The 21,242-nt window shown below is 59.5% G+C and overlaps 2 protein-coding genes across 7 annotated transcripts in view; one reads left to right on the forward strand and one right to left on the reverse strand.

Annotated features, from left to right (window-relative positions):
* LOC104854872 (adhesion G-protein coupled receptor D1-like) overlaps positions 1 to 631 on the forward strand; it is a 6,116-nt gene extending 5,485 nt beyond the window's left edge. For 5 of the 6 annotated variants that reach the window (XM_033758969.1, XM_033758971.1, XM_033758970.1 and 2 more), the window contains one exon: positions 343 to 631. The gene's annotated coding sequence lies outside the window, so the exon portion shown is untranslated. Of the gene's footprint in view, positions 1 to 58; positions 230 to 342 lie in introns of those variants that run through there. The other variant, XR_778228.1, reaches the window with a different exon arrangement.
* A 2,157-nt stretch (positions 632 to 2,788) lies between these two features.
* Positions 2,789 to 21,242, reverse strand: part of Nr5a1 (nuclear receptor subfamily 5 group A member 1) — a 24,089-nt gene continuing 5,635 nt past the window's right edge. Inside the window, exons 2-7 of the mRNA XM_010613517.2 lie at positions 21,087 to 21,203; positions 20,875 to 21,016; positions 18,505 to 19,130; positions 12,225 to 12,344; positions 10,760 to 10,907; positions 2,789 to 4,221 (exon numbers count right to left, since the gene is read on the reverse strand). Coding sequence (XP_010611819.1) covers positions 3,974 to 4,221; positions 10,760 to 10,907; positions 12,225 to 12,344; positions 18,505 to 19,130; positions 20,875 to 21,016; positions 21,087 to 21,188 — 1,386 coding nt within the window. The 5' untranslated portion in view covers positions 21,189 to 21,203 and the 3' untranslated portion in view covers positions 2,789 to 3,973. The remainder of the gene's footprint in view (positions 4,222 to 10,759; positions 10,908 to 12,224; positions 12,345 to 18,504; positions 19,131 to 20,874; positions 21,017 to 21,086; positions 21,204 to 21,242) is intronic.

Raw genomic sequence — 21,242 nt, forward strand, 5'->3', positions numbered from 1 at the left:
GCGCTCAAGTGACAGCGCCTTTGTCTCTTCTGAATGGGTGCGTTGCTAGGGCCGCTCGTAGCAACGGAGCCGCTTCCACCTCGGCCCCACCCTTCGGACCCCAGCCCTAGCCCCGGCCTCGCGACGCCGCTGGCTTCCGCCCCCCTCCACTAGGGGCCTGGGCAGAGGTGGGGGAGCTGCCCGATGTGTGTCCCTCAAGGTGCCACTATGCCCCTCCTAAGAGCCGTAGGTGTGCAGGCCTTAGACGGAGAAATCGAGGCTCCGAGAGGCCCTGAGGGGCGCTGGCCGGGGTGACCTGAGCAAGGCTTCCCACCCACGGCCTCCCCCACTCCCCACCCGCAGGTGTCTAGCTCGGCAGGACTTGGGGCCGCATCCCGGAGCCCAGCCTGGACGTGAGGTGCAGCTGGCCATCCCAAGAGAGGACAGCAGGCGGCACCAGCCCTCTGCACCTTCCCTGGGGGCGTGGCCCCTCCGGGAGCTGGGCTCCCCCATCCCCTCCTCTTGTCTGAGGCGCCTACCCCACCTCGCCCCGTGTCCTGCCCGGTGTCTGGTAATAAACCGCACTTGGAGTCTGTGCTGTCCCTGACTGGGATCCTCCTGGCCTGGGAGGGGATAGAGACGCCAGGTTCCCTGGTGTGTGGGAGGAGAAGCAGCCCCTTTTGCTTTGGGACCCAGCCTGGTCCCCGTGGTGGACCCCTGGGATTGGGGTCCCCAAGCCCTTTATCACCTTAGGGCTGGGAGTACGCAGGAAGGACCACCCTTCCCCTCCCATGCGGAAGAGAACAGTTCCAGCCTCAGACCTGGGGTGCGCCCCCACTCACACAGCACAAGGGCGGCAGGGAGGGGGGCAGAGGGGCGAGGCCCCAGCTGCTGAGATTCTTCCCCCAGTCTCTGGCGCCCTGGGCAGTGAGCAGAGAGGTCCAGGATGTCTCAGGGTTTAGAACCCAGCGTCACACCCACACTGGCTCAAGGCTGGGCCAGGAAACGAGGGGTCCAGGGACTCCAACTCTGGCAGAGCCCAGGGCTGAGGTGAGGCAGAGGGGGGCTGTGTGAGAACACACCAAGACCCTGGGCCCGGGCCAGGGAGGCTGAGCCACCACACAAGCCTAGGACTCTGGAGTCTCATTCCAGGCACCCAGGGGACACCTGCGGGATACCCTGGCCTACCAACCACATTAAAGCTTCGAAGGTGCCAGGCTGGGATCCAGGGCAGTGGAGCCCCTGCCAGGCAGAGGTGGCAGGAAGAAGGCAGGCCGAGCTGGTGGCCCCAGCTGGACAGGATGGCACACTGAGTGCCTCTGGAGAAGGAGCTCAGGCCAAGCACCGCTGCTAACGGGGACAGCGAGGCTGAATCTGGGCTGGGCACTGGGTGGCCCTTGAAAGCCTGCATTTTCCTGTGCTCTGACTTCTCCCCCTTCTCATTTAGAGGCCTCCTGGGCCGGGGATTTAGCTCAGCGGTTCGGTGGCCTGCCTTGCAAGCGCAAGGACTCGAGTTCATCTGGAGAAGGAGCTCAGGCCAAGCACCGCTGCTAACGGGGACAGCGAGGCTGAATCTGGGCTGGGCACTGGGTGGCCCTTGAAAGCCTGCATTTTCCTGTGCTCTGACTTCTCCCCCTTCTCATTTAGAGGCCTCCTGGGCCGGGGATTTAGCTCAGCGGTTCGGTGGCCTGCCTTGCAAGCGCAAGGACTCGAGTTCAATTCCCGCGAACTGTGAGGAGATCCCAAGGTGCCCCCTTTGTGCTGTACCCACCCACTGCCCTTTTCACTCTGCAGCCAAACACTACCTGCTGATCTCCTTCTGTCCCTTTGCCCTCACACTGCTCTTTCTGCCTGGACCACCCCAACCTCTCTCCAGGTGGTGAACTCCTAGGAATCCTTGAAAACCCAATTTCAATGGTGTTTCAGCTATAAAACCTTCCTGTCCTTTCTCCTGACCCCCCAGGAATAGAACTGATCACTTCCTCGTTTTATCTGGCGCAGTTCCATCACACTGGATTATAATCCGATCGAGAATCTCCTCACAAGATTGGGTAGTACCCTGTTTCTGCAGGTGGCAAGGAGAGGGTCACCTTTTTCCTTCCATAGTCGTCACTGCTGCCTCGCCCGAGGGGAGATGACTTTGCATTTGCGAGGAAGTCCTGTGAGGACCAGGAGCGGCCCTGCATTTGGTAAAGGTGATCAGGACAATGGAGCTGTGCATGCTGGGTAGCTGTATCCCTCAGCTGTGTGGCCTGGGACGGGCCACTCCCTCCTCCGTGCCTCAGTTTCCTCATCTGTCATCTGGGGCTGCCACCTGCAGAAGTGGTTTTGAAGCACAGGTGGCACAGCAGGACAAAGGCTAGGCACCAACCTGTGTGCCTGGGACAAAGCAAGCATCCTCAATGTCACCCCACTTGCTGCTGCCACCTAGCACACCCGGGGGGAGGCGAGGAGTCAGCCAGGTTGGTGACAGGGCTGAGAGGAGGGCCCAACTTGGGCTCTGTCCCCCCTTGGCAGACACCTTCCCCTTCTGGATGGGAATCCATGGCTCCAGGGACACGAGGGTCAGTGAGGCAAGGGAGGGAACGCGTGGGGGACCTGGTGCTGCCAGGCTGGAACTAAGGCTGGGACCCCAGGGGCCCAACCCTCAAGGTGCCTGGTGTCCCCTCACCTCGGCACCTATAACCCATCCTGCCTCCCCAGAGTTTGGAACCAAAGGTTGTCTGCGTGTCGACCCCACCCCAGCCCCCAAATCCACCTGGAGTCTTCTGCCTTGGCCCCAGAGAGCACACGGGCAAAGGGAACAGGAAACTAATTGCAAAATTTATTTGAGGGTTTCGGGGACTGGGGAGATTCGTAAGGGCACTTCTTGTTTGAGGGATGTGGGTCTCTGGCCTTGGCAGGGACATGCGGTTTGGGGGGCTGAGGTGGGGGCTCAGATAGGGAGGCAGAAAGCAGGGGCAGGGGCGCCCAGCCTCGCCCAACCTGGCAGGCTCAGCACAAGCTGCAACAGCAATGCAGAAGCAGGGTGGGAAGCGGAGGAGGCCAGGGTGCTAAGGCCTACTTCCAGGCCTGCAGCCAGGGACCTGTGTGCCCTCCTGGGTTCAGCCGTTCTCCACCCATAAAACTGAGCCCCCTGGGCCCCAGCGATTCACTAGTGGCACGGAGGACATGCACAGGTCTCTTGACTGTGGCAGGGCACTCAGAAAAATGACCCAGCCCCCCCAGCCCAGGGTACTGGGGACCAGAGCAGAGTCAGGGAAGAAGCCTGGGCCTGTACTTGATGCTAGCCCCCAAGTCCCACTCAGTCCTCAAATCTGTCCCTGCCTTCCAGCACACACGCCTTTCAGGAGGGTCTAGGAGACTGGGAAAGAAAGACAGGTGAACCCCTCTCAGCTACACCCTTGCAGATTAGCCCCAGCCCAGCTGGCCAGGTGGGCAAGTGGGATGTGGACTGTACGGAACTTCTTCCTGGGCAGGGCAGAGGGAGGGGTGAGAAGGTTGTCAATAGCAAAACCCTGGATCAGAGCCCCCCCTGCGGAAGTGAGTTGGGCTGAGGGCCGGGAGAAGGTGTTCTGGCCCTCAAGTGTCCAACAGCCCCTGCCCAATTTAGCAAACCCACTTATCTCTAGTGTACAAAACAGAGGGCTTCCCTCCCCTCCGCGCGGGTCTGCAGATCCCCTCTCCTTCCCCCGCTGACACCCACTCAACCTCCCCTGCTTCTGATCCCAGGACAGGGCAGAGGGAGGACATCTGGCCCAAGGGACATCGAGGCCCCCCAGGGAATCCCGGACTTCCTCCCCCAACCTGCCCTGTGCTTCAGACTCCAGGGCAGAAGCTGGGAGCAGGGGAAGGAGATGGTTGGCAGCCGCCTCCTTGGGGCACTCTGGGTGGCAGGTAAGTGCCGGTGGCAGGTGAGGGCCACCCCCTAAGCCAGGCCCTGCCTGTCCCACACACAGCTCCTAGCTCAGGCTGGGGCCTCCCCTCTGGCCACTCAGGTCTGCTTGGCCTGCAGCATCTCAATGAGCAGGTTGTTGCGTGGCATCTCATTGCCCAGGTGCTTGTGGTACAGGTACTCCTTGGCCTGCATGCTCAGGGCCCGCACCTCCACCAGGCACAGCAGCAGCTGCTGGAACTTGTCCCCGCAGTGCGGGTAGTGGCACAGCGTGTAGTCCAGCAGGGCCGCGTTGGCCTTCTCTTGGGCGTCCTTCACCAGGCTGTGGTTGTTCAGGAACTTCACATCTGCGGAGGGAGGTGCTCTGTCACCCGCTGGTCCCTGTCCCCACCCCCGTCAGGTTGGGCCCACACTGAAACTGGCACCGCCGGCACCCCCTTCCCTGAAGCCACCAAAGCCCAGGGCGTCCCCACCACAGGTCCCTCGTCGCTGTATCGCCACCACCGAGTTGTCGCCATGGCGGAGACACTGCCACCCTCACTGTCATCCACTCTTGTGTTTTCCACCAATAGCCGCTGTCAACAGCCAAACCACTGCTGCTGTCACCAGTGTCACTTGTGCTGTCATGGCCATGATGGTGGCGATGGATGCTGATCATCCCTGGGCACCGGTGTCAGCCTCGCCGGGTGCACCTCGGGGCGTGTGGCTTCAGCCACTCAGTTGGTTTTTCATCGGGAGTGGGGTGACAATAGTCCCTGCGAGGCTGTCCTGCAGGTGCCAAGCATCAGCTCCAGGGGACACTCAGGAGGACAGGCTATGACACGTAGGTCACAAGGCGTTAGTGCACTGTTTCTCTCTCACCACAGCCCTGGTCATGGCTGGCACCACTGTCGCTGCCAAAGCCACCCTGTCACCATCATCACCATAGGAGAGAGCAGTACCCCAGGGGCGGTGATAATGGCACTCTGGGTTCCTCCAGGACCGGCAAGAACTCCGCGGCCCGAGGAGCTCCCTCTCAGGCAGTAGGGGACACAGTCAGTGTTCGCCCCAGCCTGGCCGTGAAATCGCGCAGAACACTTGAGGTCGGGTCTGCAAACTGGGCTAGAGCGGGGCGGGCTGGAGGGAACGGACGCGCATGCGCGAGTCTACAGCGCAGCCCCTTACAGGGATTGGGTTCAGAGGATGCGCTAGGAAGCAGGACGCTGGCCAGGTACACCGGAGGCCTTGGGTTCCGTGCCCAGGACCGTGAAAAATAAAATTTAAATATAAAAAGCTGGTACCGGAGGCAGATCATTATGGAAGATCCTGGCAGACCTGAAAGAACGGTTCCCAGTGGGAGGGACGAGGGTGAGGGCTGTGTGCGGCCCAGCGACTACTCCTGCGGAGGACTGAGGGGCACAAGGACTCATCCCTGTCTGCTCAAGACCCAAAGAGGGAGCCGGGTGTGGTGGCACAGACCTATAATCCCAAGCACCTGGGAGGCTGAGGCAGGAGGACCACCCAGCGTTGGAGGCCCACCTGCGCTGCCTAGTGAGTTCCAGGTCAGCCTGAACTACACAGCAAGACCCTGCCTCAAAAAACAAACAAAAGACCCAAGTATCTTTGGAGTGAACCCACCATGCCCATGGGGGTCCAAATTCCAACCACCGATGAGGAGCAGGGACCCTGCTCGCCCTGCCCTGACTCCAAAGGCTTCCTCCTCCGGGAGGAGGGGTGGAGGCGGGCAGCAGAGGAGACTCCGGTCACCCAAGTCCTTGTCCCCCCTTGCAGGCCGCCAACACTAGGCCACTGTTCCTGCTGATGCCCTGCCTGGCAGGACCCCATTCTGTCCCTGTGCCCAGCCCAGCCTGGCCATCTTCTAGGGTCTCAGAAGTGGTCACCTATCCCCCTCCCTCCACCTTCGGCCTGGGGCTGATGCTGTGGGGGGAGCCCCTGCCCCGTAATCCCTCCTAACACCCACTGCGCCAGGAAAGCTTGGCACCCTGGCAACCCTGATCCCTGGCCGCCCCCAGGGCGCCTGCTGAGGCCTGTGTTGTCCAAAGTTGGATTTAGGGAAACCTGAGCTGGGCCCAGGTCATATGGCGGATCTGGCTGTGGGTGCTGCCCTCCACCTTCTCCCCAGGCCTGCTCACCCTCCCTTGAAGAAAGGAGCCAGGGTCATTTTCCTCTCCACCTCTCCAGGGTCATCATGAGCCCATAAGACACCTTCGTATCAATTAGAAAGAATTTCCCCCTCCTCTGCAGAGATACAGCTAGATTTCAGCTCCCAGTCCTCCTTCCTCTGACTTGATGCCCTTGTGCAGTGAACAAATCACTCGACTGTGTGTGGCAGACCTACCTGCTTGGTTGGCCAGCTCCAGACCCATTCAAAGGGAAGTCTTGGGAAGTTACCTCACCTGGCTGGGCTCCTAGAAGCAGGAGGTGCCTATGGGTCCCATCCCACTCCCAACTTCTCCACATCCCAGTCCTGTCCCTTCCGTCCTCACTTCCCACAATCCCTGGGGCTAGGCAAGGGCCCTAACACTGTGCTCCTGACAATTCACCACGGAAGACCAGAGAAGGACAGGGATCAGCTCAAGGCCACACAGCAGCAAAGGCATCAAGAAGAAGAGTGGGGGCTGGAGAACTGGCTAGAAGCTGCAGTAGAGCAGGAGTGGGTGGGGCTGGGAGGACCAGGGCCTTGGCTTTACCAGGATTTACTGTTCTCAGCAGCAGTGCGCCAGGGACAGCAGGTGGGGCGCAGGGGGGTGCAGGACAAGGACAGTTTCAGGGACAGATTCCCCCCTCCATGCATCCCTCTGTTGCCGGCTCCCCAAAGACGGAGACCCCCCCAGGACCCCCACGAAGTCAGCTACAGGTTGGGGATGTAGGCACAGTCCTGGTGGCTTCCATCCCAGAGTCCGGATCCAATTTCCTCAGCACCCTCAGGACACCTTGAACCTGTCAGTTAATCCCCACAGATAGGGATAGCAGAGAGGCACCTTGGAGGGTGAGGACAGGCCTGAGCCACCCAGTGGAGTCCAGCCTGGATTCGAACTCACATCTCCCTGGTTCCAAAGCCTGAGCCCATCACAGTGGGCAAACAGCACTGGGAGCTCCTGTCAGCTCAGCCACCTCTGAGGGGTGGGACCTGCTTCACATTCCGTTCGACCCACGCCTGGGGTCCTGGTCCCCCCAGAGAGGCTGCTCTGGGCTTCAGACTCTATGGCCCCTCACCTTGAGACCCTCACGAGTCAGGGTGAGTTGTGCAGATTCTAAGGAACAGGGGCATCCCAGACATCAGGTGCCCTTCCCTCCTTAGGCACAGAGCAGGGCTCACAAAAGTCTGGAGACACCTTTCGAAGCACCAGGGTTCGGGTCCCAGCCTCCCCTCCCACCAGCTGGGTGGCCCTATGCAAGCCACTTCCTCTCTCCGCTGCCTCAGTCTCCCGTCATCTGCAAAATGGGGACAAATGAATCTGTGCCCCATAAGGCAGCTGAGAACCGGCCCCGCCCTGTGTGCCCAGCTCTGGGCTCGGGCGCTGCGGGGAGGGAGCGCACGGTGGAGCCGCTGCTGCGTCCGCAGCCTGAGCCGCCCGCCAGCACTGCGGAGCTAGGAGGCCCCCAGGATCTCAGAAAAGCCCCCTTTTCACGGTTTAATTGAATATTTGAATAATCCTTTCATTCCAGCGAGGCATAAAGAATGTTGTCCCAATAGCGGTGACTCAGGCAGGCGCCCCCGCGTACAATGGCCCCTCGAGTGCCGCTGCTATTGAGGCCGCCTTTTGTTGGCGGGGAGCAGTGGGTAAATTGCAAACGCTTAAGGGAATGCTGCCGCGGCGCCTCAATGGAAATCAGGAAATCGAATGTTAGGTCAATCCATTAAGCTTCGATTAAGTCCTCCGGGGAACAATGCCCGCCGGGCCCATCTTCATAAATACCGCGATTGCCAGGAGAGAGGCACTAATTTTAATTAAACCTCCTTACCTGCCTCCAAGCCCGCTGAGACGGCTATTTAGACGCCAAATGGCACCCTTTTGCAGAGGCGGGAGAGGAGGAGGAGGGGTGCGCGCCAGGGCGGCGGGGTGGGTGGGCGACAGCAGGCTGCACGCAGGTCCGGGCTGCCCACGCCTGGGAGGTGCCGGCCGCCTGAGGAGGCACCTGGCCCGCCAGCTCGAGACCCCAGGCCACTTGGTGGCCGTCCTCTCTGGATCCGGGGTTCCCTCGAGGCGGGCTCTGGTGGCCCTGGTGGGATCAGGGGAGGAGCCCTCTGCTCCAGACTCCAGGGTCCTTGTCCCCCAGCCCCAGGTCTGGCTTCTGGCAGGGCCCCTGTCACCCTCCTGCTGTCCTTTGCCCAAGCCACAGCCACAGTCCGGAAGGGCTTTGATGAAATGCAAATCAGATCCTGTTGCTCCAGCCTCCATCCATCCCCAAGGCAGGTTCAAGGAACTTGGCCTGGTGTTCAAGGCCTGACACAGCTCAGCCCCATCCACCGCGGCCCCCACCAGTCGCCCTGAGCTCTCAGGATTCCCCAGAGCCTTGCACAAACTGTGCCTCCAGTCTGGTTCAAGCAGGCTTTAATGCTGTGCTGGCTTTGTTTTGCCCAGAACACTTCTACTCCTACTGCAACACCCAGCCCAGACGCACGTCATCCAAGAAGCCCTCCTCTCTCAGTGCACAAGTGGCTCCAGGGCCCCTGACAGCCCAGCTCACCGGATCTCTGGACTGCCCACCCGAGCCGGACACACGGCACGGGACAAAGATGGAGCCCACGAGGGAGCTGCTGCCTTACTACCGTGTCCATTTGTCTGTCGGCTCGATAAGGATGACTATGCTACCACACCGGGGCACACGGCGGCGGAGGGGCGGAGGGAACTCTCTCATCCCCCCTTTGCAGTGAGTAATGGCCAGTGAGGAGGTTATTTTGCAGATGGGGAAATAGAGGCAGGGCAGGGAAGGTTTGCGCAAGGGCATCGAGGCAGAAAGAGAAGAGTTAAGACTCCTGGAGGTCACCCCGGTGCTTGCCCTCACCCCGAGCACACACACGTGTCAGGGGAGCCACTGAGGGCCTGGGATTCCCGAGGGGCCGCCAGCTCTGGGCTGGGCCTGTCACTCCCAAGTGCCAGGGGGTTGGCAGAAGAGGGGCTGGGCTCTTCAGGGGGTGCCCAAGCCTAGATGGGGCCCTCTCCCACCACCCGTCCTCAGACCTCTCCAGGGACCCTTGTCAGAACTACTGTCCAAGCCATGCCTGGAGGCCCAGCACTGTGTGAGGCTTAGGCAAGAGGATGGCAAGTTGAGATTGGACTCAATCTCAAAACTAAAAAAAAAAAAATTTAAAGAGCCAGGATATATCTCAGTGCAAAGGCTCTGGGTTCTATCCCCGGTACCAGAAAAAAACAAAAAACATTAATTTATCTCCTTGGGTCTGAGAACCCACACTCGAATCCCATGCACCTCCAGGCACCACTCCACACCTCTAAATCCCACATACTCCCCATGTCCCGTCACTACCCACTGGTGCACTCATTCTTCACATGATGCAACCCACAAAAACCCAGTGTGCATGCACAGCACGCGTACACGTGGGGAGACGCACATGCAACCCTGCAGGCCCCATGCCCCCGCCCGTGGGGACTCCAGCCACGGTCTGCAGCTCTGGCCTGTGCAGGGCTCAGAGCCCACAGCTTTGGGGACACATGGACGGGTAAGGGCAGCCTTCCAGCCCCCAGCCTGGTGGGGCCCCTGCAAAGCTAAGCGGCCAGCCGAGCTCTGGCTCTCCCCACAGTGGCCCTGCAGGTGTCAAGGCAGCCCATCCAGTCAGTCAGGAGACCGACCCAACCACTGTCCCCAGCCACGGGGCCATGGTGGGCACCCCCAGTTCCCCCATTGGTCTCCCACATTCTGCTCATCCAGTCCTTTCTCTGCTTCCCAGTGCCTCCCTCTCCCCCACTCTGAGTACCCCCTTGACAGACTGTGGCCACAGTGGCAACTGCCATAAAGACAACACCTCCATCCTGCCCCTCCCAGGTGAGAAGCACTCCTCTCCTCTGCTCCAAACTTCATCCCATCTCCATCCTCTGCTCTGCTACAAGATTTCATCCACCCAGAAAATTTCTACTTATCTTGCAAGACCCCGCTCAAAAAGCTCTCTTCCAGGAAGCCTGGCAAGCAAAGCCCTTGCTCCCCATGCCAGTTCCCCGAGCCACACCCATGTCTTTAAACCAGCCCTAGGCACAGGGATGCTGGTCTCCCCCAGACTGGAAGCAAGGAACGCCCAGGGTGTGCAGTGTCTGTGGGAGTAGGGCCTGCACTGGCAATGGTTTGCTGGGTGCCGAGAACCCAGAGGGAGCCGGGAGACTCGTGGGTACAGGCTGGGTAGGAGCAGGAGGGCGTGGGGAGGATCCAGCAGGTGGGCCGGACTCGCCTTCCCCCGGGGTCCTCCTTCCCCCTCACACGCTCTTCCTAACCACATCTTTCACTAATCCCTGAAGGTCCCTTGTGCACACGACGCTGTCATCTCCCTCCCTAGAGTCAGCTCTAAGACACAGGGAGCTGTGGTCATTTTGTTCAGTGTCTTCCCCAGGGCCTTGCCTAGTGCGGATCCTCACAAATGTTTGCAGGATGAGTGAATGATTGAATGGGCAAAGAGGTCTGGGCTCCAAAGAGCTCAGAACCATCTCAGGACCCTGTGGACCAGGGGATGAGGAAAAGCAGGGCCTGCAGAGGGGAGCCAGGGAAAAGAAAGCCAAGTTCTGCAGGTGTCAGGCACGATCTGGGGTGGATTCTCAGGAGAGCTCCTTGTCCCACACAGGACAAGTCTCATGGTGCCCAGGCCCTGGGGCAGCAGCCCTCACACCCTGTCACTGCAGGAGGGGCCCTATCCACCCCTGACGCGAGCCCACTCACCAAGGCTGAGGAGGATGAGAAACTTGAGGCAGACGAACTCCTGGCGGTCCAGCTGCAGTGCGTGCAACTGCAGGACCAGCTCCTGCGCCCGCAGCACCAGGCTGTGCAGCAGCGAGCCAGCCTGGGCAGCCACCGTGCTCAACTCCACCTGGGCGGCAAGAGGGCACAGGTCAGGGGACCTGGGTGCCAGGAGAGGTGCTCGAGCCAAAGGTACGGGCAGGAAGCTCTGACCAGGGCCCCCACATCCTTGTGCCCAGAGCCCTGCAGCCCATCCAGGCTGCCCCTGCTAAAGGCCCTTCCTGGCTCTAGCCACGGATGGCAGCAGGCAACGCCAGACAGGTGGGCACCTCAGGAGAGCTGACCACCACCAGGCCCAGAAGGACAGAAGGCAGTGAGGGCTACATCCGGCTGGGGAACGGGGAGTGCCCCACACACTGGATCACAACACCTGGTCACAGCCCATATTCACACACACACACACACACACACACGTCCAAAGGGCTGTCACTGCTCCATGATGCAAAGGCACACACATCTATGCATACCAACCCCGCCTGCCCTCAGATGGTCACTGGGCAACATGGATGCACACCTATGTGTGTATGTGTGACACCCACACGCCTGGATGTGTAGAGAGATCTGCACAATAAAATGTAGGTGTGTGCATGCACAGAACATCTGTGTGGCTACGGGGCTTTGACCCATGCATGGACACCCATCTGACGCTCTGCACTAGCACTCAAAAGTGCCCAGAGTCACTCTCTTAGGACCAGTGTCCCTGGCCCGTGGCCCTTATGGCCTGAGCCACCAGAGATGGGGGACAGGGAAGAGAGACCCTGATGTCTACCACCTCCTCTCCCTCCCTCCTTGTCCTGCACACCCACTTCCCGGTTGGGGCCCTTCCCGACAGGCATTCCTCCCAGCCCTCTACTCTGAGCCAGGGCTTCCCCCACCTCTCCTCCTGCTACCTCCTCCTACCTCATCCTGTGGCTCCTGCTCTCTTCCTCCATATCTCTGCCCTAAGGGACCCAGATTCCCGCTCTGCGCTCTGCGGTGCCTCCTGCGTGTTCGTTCCTTCCTTCACTCATTCATGCACTCGAGAGCTAGGAGCTGCAAGGTCTTGCCTGCTGACCCCAGCCAGCCCTGCAGCCTCACCTTTTACCTTACCTGGCTCCTGGATCCCAGCAGCAATTCTGAACCCCTTCTCAGAGCCTTGGGCCACCCGTCACCTCTGATTACCCTACCAACTCCAATTTTAGTTTGGATCCATTCTTAGGAGACCGAGGGCTATCCGATAGCCACTCTGGTCATCCCACACCTGGATGCCCTCCAGGCCAGGGCTGGCCTCACAGAGCTTTGGCCTGTGGATGCTTCCTGAGCTTGGGGAATTCAGGACACCCAAAGTGGCCCTGGAGAAGCTCGGGACTGCATCAGGGCTGGGAATTCTGGAAGCAGAGTCAGTCACCTCCTGCCCGGTGACCAGCAGGATGCTGCCCTCCTTGCCGTACTGGACCTGGCGGTAGATGTGGTCAAACACCAGCAGCTCACTCCAGCAGTTCTGTAGCAGGGTCATCTGGTCGGCCACCTGTGGGGAGGAGCCACGTGGGGTCAGCTGGGGACCAACGGTCTTCTTCTTACTCTAGCGCTCAATTCAGAGATGGCTGAGTATGCGACCCAGGCGAGTGACCACTCCTCTGTGCTCTGTCGGCCCCAAGAAACAAGGTCAGGGCACTAGAGGTGCTCAGGGCTCGACATGCCTGGCCTCAGCCCAACCCAGCCCACCCCAAGGAGTGTGGCCTCAAGCAAGTCCCCATCCTGTCTGCACCTTGGCACTCCAGAAAGCGGGCCAAGTGCTCACTCTGCAGCACTCAGGAAGTGTGAGAGACTCATGTCCCAGGAAGTCCTCTGGAAAGGTGATTACTCGTGTTAACGTGGTGCCCATTTGGCCTGGGGTCACAACCACTCCAAAAGGAGCCATGGGTGTGGGGGGGTCCCCTGCAGAGATTTTAGGCCTAGAAAAGGGGGGAAGGCATGTCTGGCCCGTGGGCATAACAGGGGTGGGTGGTGGAGGGCAGCGGCCGGAAAACTAAAGCAGGAATAGGATGGTGACAAGGGACACATTCTGAAGACCCAGGCTAAAGAGTGCACTCAGGGGTGGGGCAGCGGGGCGGGGACCGCCGTGTGGGTCACTGCATTCTACTATAGCCAGGGTGGACTTTTTTTTTTTTTTTTTTTTTTTTTGAGACAAGATCTCACTATGTAGTGCAGGCTGGCCTCCAACTCAGGGCAGTCATCCTGCCTCAGCCTCCTCCATGCTGAAATTACAAATGTGTGTCACCATGCCCAACAGGGATGGACATGCATGACAATGGCAGATTCCACCCAGAACTACAGAGAGCCAGGCACTCCTGACCTAAGCCCTTCCTCTCAGACGAAGAATGTACCACCCAAAGACTGCCAGCAACTCTGAGGCAGAGCCAGGCCAGGGTCACAGCTGGCGTTGCAGGTCCACAACCTCCAGGGACAAACTAAGCCTCTCTGGGTGTTCAGAAGAACCCTTCTAGAGAGGCACAGGGCGGATGTGGCTCCTCTTAGCACCCACAGTCACAGCCAGCCCCGTGGTGAAGGCAAATGTGCTGACAACAGTTGTTTTACTGCAGCCCCACAACCCTACAGGGTTGGTTCAGTTACTGTTCTCTTTATAGAGAGAAGAAATGGAGCACAGAGAGGTCAAGGAAAGTCTCCAAGGTCACACAGCTTTGTCTGGCTCCAGATCTCTGCTCTTTACCACTAGGAGTGGAAAAAGGGACCTGACCCCTCCCCTCCAGTCAGGTAGGAATCAGCCCATCACCTCCTCTAGGAAGCCCTCCAGGAGGCTGCTGAGCAACACGGCTTAGCAAGGCAGCCACTCCCTCTCCAAGCCTAAGGCCCAGCAGTGGGGCAGCCCCAGGCCCCATGGAACCTGGCCCGGGTCTAAAAACTGTTCTCTTCTAGTGGACAGATTTCCCTCCAGCCTCTGTGTCCTCCCCCAAGGGGATCCTTGGGGCCCGTGTCTGGGAGAAGCAAGAAAGTGCGGGAGAGAAAAGTGAGCAGCTGAGCCTGCTTCAGCCCTACACAGACTGCCTGGCCACGAGCAGAGGGAAGGTGGGCGTCTGTCCCATCCGCCACTGCCATCTCTCCCTCACTAAAGCCCCACAGAAATGCAGAAACCCAGCCAGGGGCCAGGCTGGGCCTCAACTGGCCTCACCTCCCCTACCCCACGCCACTGAGGCAGGAGCCTTCCCATGAGGGAGGCCGGGCACAGGGAGCACCCACCCTAGCAGCACTGTGCAGCCAGATGTCCCATCTTGGGGGACCCTGGGTCCCAGGTGGCAGGCACCTGCCCTAGAGCTCAGTGTTGGCAAACTCGGGCCCACCTTGTGCGACCCAGATGGAGGCCATGCAGGGCTGGGCTGTGCCCCTCACCCACGGTGAGCTGGGAGCAGACACCCTTGCACCCAGATTGGAGGAAGGGGTGGGAGAGAAGAGATAAGAGGGAATTTGGAGATAAGCAGGCTGCGTTTAGGCAGAAGCAGAGGGGTCACAGTGACCCAGCTGGCCCGGCCCTGGGAGCAGACGCTGTCTCAGACCTCAGGGGCTGATGGGCCAGCCAGGGCAGAAAACTGCAGGGCAATGCCCGAGCTTGGACACCATGCCCCGTGTAAGCCTTCAACTGGCCCCACATCCTCCTTGGCCCTCATTTCCTGTTCTGCAAAGTAGGAGAGCTTATTCCTCCCTCTCTGGGTGACAAAAAACACATAGACACATGTTGCTGGTCACCAAGGGCTCTGTGGTCCTATGGTCAGCTCTCCTGGGGTCACTGCCCCGGCCATTAGCCAAGCAAACTTTCCTGCCAGAGTTAAACTGCTTCTGGGATGGACAGGTGGGCACATAGATTCCGAAAATGACAACCACTGTGTGTACATGCATGTACGTGTACACACACACACACACACACACACACACACAGATTTTTTACTTAAAAGAAACCCAGAGGGCTGTAACTGCTGGCCATCTCCACAGGAAAGCAGGTGACCAAGAGCCCTGCTGAACTCCAGAGGGCTAGTCTCTTCCTCCTAAGCGTTTCTCCCTACTTCCTCTTCCCTCCCCTCAGGGTCCCTACCACCCTGAGAGCAAGGACTTTCTCAGTCAGGGGCCCTGGAGTCCCTGGCCAGCCTGGTCCACCCCTCCTGCAGGATGGCCACAAATCTCCCCAGAGCCTTGACTCTGTAGCCTGCGTCGGGTGCGGGTATTTATGGGTGCCGTGCTGACCTCTCCTCCAGCCCCGTCCGGAGCCCCTGGGGTCTCATCCATCTGGCACCTGAAGGCCAGGGGCTCGGTAATTCTCCAGTGGCTGACACGCCACAGGCCGGCCATGGCAGTCCCTGGGTGAGCCTTGCAGGGCTGTCGTTTGTCAGCCAGAACTGACACTTATTGTGGCTTAAAGGAGACCACAGAGCTGGGGGTTTCGATCTGTTACCAGTGGGCGCCTCAGACGGGACACAGAGGATGAGCAATGTCAAGACGGGTCATTGGGCACCTCCCTGTACTAGTGATCCTGTCCTGCCCTTTCCAAAACTGTCCAGAGAGCTGACTGCCCCAGCCCCTGCCCTGCAGAGCAGCAGGGAAAGGTGGGTTTCTGCACATTGCTTTGGGATCCCAGGGGGACTGGGCCCGGGTTTATAGGATGCACAGGGAAGCATGGACACTGGGCAGCTCTGCCTGCTGTCTTTCCAGCCAGGCCTGGACAAGCCTTCAGATGTACAATGAAGAACATGGTGCTTAGGGGACAGGAAGGACAGGAACCACAGACCACTGATGGGCCTTCCCAGGTGCCCTGGACTGTTCCTCGCCCGTCCTAGCTCACTGAACCCTCACAACAATCCCAGGAGTGAACAGTATTTAAACTCTTCCCATCATAAAATGAGGAACACGAGGTCCAGAGGAGCAAAGTCACTTGCCCAATGTCACATGCTTCTAAGTAGCAGACATAGAACCTGACACCAGGTCTCTCTGATTCTGGTCTTTAGGGTTCACTTCTCTGCTGCCGTCACAGAACACACTCAGATTGTGAGAGATAGGGACATGGAGACAGAGGGACAGCCAACTGAGCTGGGGAAGAGGACAGAGGAGGGAAAGGCCTCTGGAAACTGGAGCTGGGGTCAGACACATTCCTGACTGCCCAGCTGAGACCCCAGCGTTCCCTCCTGAGTAGTAAGATATCATGGGTGCCACAGAGGGCCGGGTGGGCCTCTGCAGAAAGCTCAGGGTCCTGTCCTGGCATAAGGGGCCCGGCTGGCCCTGGCAGCCTGCCATCACCCTTGCCCAGGACCCATTCACGCTCCATCTCTGCTCCACCCCATAGACCTTTCCAGTCTGCCTCACAGGGCAACCATTTCTGGGCCCCCACTCATCCTCTTCCCACTGCCCAGAATGCCCTTAATCTTCTCTCAGGGCCATTGGCTCCCTCTGTCTCCCTGCACTATTCTCAGAGCCTGGCTACCCTACACTGGCCTCACCTATGCATGTCTGTCTTCTGCTCTAGCTTGGCAGCTCCCTGGGTCCCCAGTGTCCCCAGCACCCATCCACGGCTGCCCTGTGCAAGCCAGAGAGCTCTCTTCTGTCTTCTGAGACCCACCTGGAGGAGGGGAATTGGATGCTGGACCCAAGAGAACAGTGGGGAATACCCAGCATCCTCCCACCTGTCTGGACCCTCATGGGCTCTACAACCATATACGAGCCCAAGGCTCATTGGGCCAGTGGGGAAGAATGTCCACATGGCCTTGTGAGGCACTGCAGGGCCTGGGCTGGTGTTTATCTGCAAGGCTCCTTTACTGAGATAGACACCATGGGTCATAGGCCTGGGCTACATGCAGGAGAGGTTCTGGGAAGGGGAAGCAGGAAGGTTTGGGCCACAGAGAAGCCAGAAGCAGGAAAAAACACTCAGCAAAGCTGGGACAAAAGCCCTTCCCATCCTGCGTGAAACCCCGAGATACCAGGAAGGCAGCCAGAGGAAGTGCCCTGCCTCTGCATCCAGGGTCGGGAGGCTGGGAATGGCCTGTTGCTCCTTCCCTTTGCATGGGGCTTCCATGGGAAGTCAGCAGGGGAAGCTGGCAACCAACCCACCAGCCTTGGGGTCCTCAGCCCGAGTAGGATAGAAGGCAGGGAAGCATCCAACACCTGCCTTCTGCTCCATCAGTAAGGTGGGCCAGAAAGGTGAGTGGGAGGGGCCTGGGGTGCAGACACAGGCATCCCCAGGCCTCAGCCACAACATGCCCTCCACTCAAGAGCTGAAGCCACTGCCAATAGTTTTTGGCTCCCAGAATCCCGCAGTACCCTTCAGGCCCCTGTGGTGCTCTAGGGCTCAGGGTGTCCATGTCCCACCTGTTCCCCCTCCCTGCCACCCAGGGCAGGCAGTGCCCCTGTCCCATCTGGCAGTGCGCCCAGAGGAAGCCCAGGTCTGGCTGGCATCAGTACCTACAATGCCACTCAAGGCTGCCATGGCCCCGGCAGGGAAGGCAACAGACCCTGCTGTTTACAGAATCCCCAGAACAGCCAGGGTGGCTGACCTGGGAAAGGCAATGCTGATAGGCCTGGGCTCACAAGTGCTGCCCCAGCCTTGGTCAGGACTTTAGGGCCTCTGGGAAGGCCTCATAGGGAGCCAGGGCACTGGAGAGGCAACTCTCACGTCTCTGGACCAATGTCCACCAGGCGAGATGGATGGAAAGTTCTTCCCTATGTCTGGCCTCAGTTTCTCCTCCTGCTGTCCTGCTTATTGTACCCTCAGGTGCCTTAACTCCAGAGAAGAAAGGCTCTGAGGCAGAGGAGGCTGCTTCCTCTGGCCACCCAGCTCCCACTGCACACATACAAGCACACAGACACCTGCAGGCACACGTGCACACACAGAAGCAACTACCACACACCAGAGATGGCACAGACCAGTGAGACCTTTCGCCCTAGCTGGGGAAGAGCAGGGCCACACACATCCACATTCAGACCCCAAGAGGCCGGTCTTGACACCGGAGGCTGGCAGGGATTGGCAGCCTCCCTGAATGGGAGGACAGGACGGGCTGGATTCTCTCCCGACACTGGGCTGGGGTCTTAAGGGATAAGACAAGATCCAGGCAGTCCTTTCAAGGAGCCTAAGTTTCAGAAAAAGAGATGCCTACAGAAACTCAGACTGGGAGGGAAACAGACTATAGAACCCAGAAGCAAGCCAGGCATGGTGGCACACGCCTGTCACCCCGGCTCTCTGGTAGGATGAGGTAGGAGGATCACAAACTTGAGTTCATCCTGGGCAACTTAGTGAGATCTTCTCTCAAAATAAAAGGGTCTGGGGATACAGCTCAGTGCAATTCCCAATACCAAAACAAAACACAACCAGAGGCAGAGACAAGCAAAGGGGTGAGGAGGAGACAACAAAGAGAGACAGAGGCAGAGACCGAAGAAGCAGGGGGCAGTGAAGCCACAGAGACTTCAGAAACAGAACGAGAGGGCAGAACAGGAGTGGGTGGGGCTCAGCAAGGCAACTGGGAAGCTTCAAGGACCAGAAAAGGCTCCTTAGCCTCGGGTGGGGCCTCCCTGTCCCTGCCTGCCTGAGGCTGGCCGGCAGGACAGCGAATCCAAGAGGTGGCGGAGGAGGACTGCAGGCAGCCCAGAGGGCAGGCGTTGCTGCTGCCCGGAGAGCGTGAGGGAGGAGGACTCACCTCCAGCTCCTTGAACACCATGCAACGGCGCGCCCAGTCCACGATGGAGATGAAGGTCTGGTCTGCCATCCTGCACAGCACGCTGAAGGGCGCCAGCTGGTCAGGGCGGCCCTTGGCTGGCTCCTGCAGGCAGCCCACGATGCGAGCCCGTACCTGGTCCTCCTCAGGCTCCAGCTGCAGCAGCTGCAGGACGAGCTCAGGCACACTCGGCCCGCTGGAGAAGGGCTCTGGGAAGCCATAGGGTGGCCCAGGCTGTGGGGGGCTGGCATAGGGCTCCGGGTACTCAGACTTGATGGCCCGGCTGGGGAAGGCAGGGTAGAGGTAACCAGCCAGGGGCCCATGGGTGCCAGGCATGGCCATGGGCAATGCTGGGGCTCCAAAGTCGCCTAGTGGCCCAGCGGGTGGACCCGATACCAGGCCCTTGGGCTCAGGCGCATGCAGGTTGGGGGGAAGCACGTAGTCCGGAGGAGGGGGAGGAGGCGGGGGCATCCCCATAGGGGGGCCTGTCTCAAGCTTGAAGCCGTTGGCGCGAATCTGTGCTTTCTTCTGCTGCTTCAGGGCCCGGTCACGCTTGTACATGGGCCCAAACTTGTTCCGGCCACCCCGCATGCGGTCAGCACGCACGGCTGTGGGCACGAGCAGAGGGTCGGGGTTATCTTCCACACTGCCCTGCTGCAGATCTTTCCGAACAGATCTGCGCCGCTCCCCTGCTCAGTATCCTCTCACAGCTCCCACTCCCCCAGAGCGAGGTCGCTCTCCTTAGCTTGGCATTCAAGGCCCTGCCTCACTTTCTAGGTTCTCCACAGTGAGACCTTGGTCCCTTTCCCTCTCTCTCTCTACTCACTCACTAGTCCTCCGCCTGGCCCTTCTTCCTCTTCCACCCTGCCTTTGATATTTCTTCTGTCACAAAACCATTTTTTTTCCTCTTGCGCCTCAGTGTTCCCATCTCCAGGAAGCGATCCTGGCCTCATGCAGGCAGAATTCACTGTCCTTGCCTCCAGTGTCCTGCTGAGTGAATCAAGCCCCCCACCCCCATGCAGTTTCTCCTCTAGGTGGCCCGCTGAGATCTCCTGGGGCTCAGCTCTGGCAGTGACAGGGCCTGGCAGGGACATGCTGGCAGGATAAGGGTCCTGGTCAGCTCTGTGCCTAGAGGGGGCCCAGGATCCAACTGGTTATCAGCTGACCCATTACAAAGCCGAGCCTGGGGCTGATCTCTGCTCTGTGTTGGGGAAGCAAACCTCTCTTGCTGACCACATATCCCTCTGCCTGGCCCAGAATGCCGCCAGGCAGACCCAACAGGTGCATTCTGCAGCTGGACCTCAGCCCCCTCCGGTGCTGAGAAAGGAAGGAGTAAGGAGAGAGCAGGAGAAAGGAGAGCTTCGACACAACGTCCTGCCACCACCAGCTTTTCTGGCTTTCAGAGTTGTGGGATCTGAGGTCAGGCCAGGGTGTCCCCTGTCCAGAGCCCCTGTTCTAGGTACACAGCCCTCAGAGACCCTTCTCCAGTGTTCAAAAACTTCAGCCAAAAAACAAAACAAAAAACAACACTTTAGCTAACAGCTGTAGGCTGGACAAACCGCCTGGCTGGACCTTTGGGGTGGAGGAGAGAGTGCCGAGGCCTCTCCTTTCTCTGGGCAACAGTGGGGATGGGAGATGGAGGTGGCCCGACCCTGCAGGTGATTGTTCTCTATTCAGGGCTTGGCTCAGAGCGGAGGAATCTCACCCACCAGTGGAGACTGAGCTGAGTGACCCTTCAGGGGGACAGACAGACAGATGAGTAGGCTGGAAAATGACGTGGATAAATAATAGAAAATATAATGGTAATAAAAATAGCTAAGCTGTGCAGTATTTACTATAGACCAGGCACCTTCAGTTTTTCTCGATTTCCCTCATTCCTCACAGAAACCCAGGAGGGAGGCAGGCAGGCACTACTATTCAGCCCGTTTTGATTTCAGGTGGGGAGCCTGTAGTTCACAGAGGTTACGGGACTTGCTCTTGTCCCAGAGCCTATATGTGGTAGCCCTGGGTCTTGGACCTGGTAAAGGGATTCAAGCTCTGGCTCTGGCTGGTGTGGGGTGTTGGCGGGGTGTGCCTGCTCCTGCTGGTGCCCCTTTGGGCAAATGAAATACTTCACCCAATTCTGGACAGCAGCAGGCATCCACTCCCAGGCGCCCTGGGCCCAGCCAGCACTTCTCCCACTGAGATGGGCCCTCCTTGGCTCCCACCATCACTGTGGGGCAGCTCGCCTAGTCCCAGAAACTTCGCCTGGGGGCCAGCGACACTCTCCCAGCCCCTCTCCCAGCTCCAGCCCCAGTCCTGCTCCCTCCGCTGGCCAGGAAGGTTGGAGGTTTCGGGGCGGGCTGCACACACCTTCCAGGCGCATCCCCACTGTCAGGCACTTCTGGAAGCGGCAGAAGGGACAGCGCTTGCGCTGCGTCTTGTCGATCTTGCAGCTCTGGCTCTCGGTGCACGTGTAGTGCTTGTTGTTCTGCACCGTGCGCTTGAAGAAGCCCTGCGGTAGGGAGGGGACGGTCAGCTTTGCCCGGGGCCCGCGTCCCGGCCCCGTGCCCGCACCTGCTCACCTTGCAGCTCTCACACGTGAGCAGCCCGTAGTGGTAGCCGGACACCTTGTCCCCACACACTGGGCACAGCTCGTCCAGGTCCTCGTCGTACGAATAGTCCATGCCCGCGGCGTCCGCCTGCGGAGGGAGGCGCGGTCACCGCCAGCCGCCGCCGAC

Source organism: Fukomys damarensis, unplaced genomic scaffold (assembly GCF_012274545.1).
Source record: "Fukomys damarensis isolate Sample0158 unplaced genomic scaffold, DMR_v1.0_HiC HiC_scaffold_36, whole genome shotgun sequence".
Classification (NCBI taxonomy): domain Eukaryota; kingdom Metazoa; phylum Chordata; class Mammalia; order Rodentia; family Bathyergidae; genus Fukomys; species Fukomys damarensis.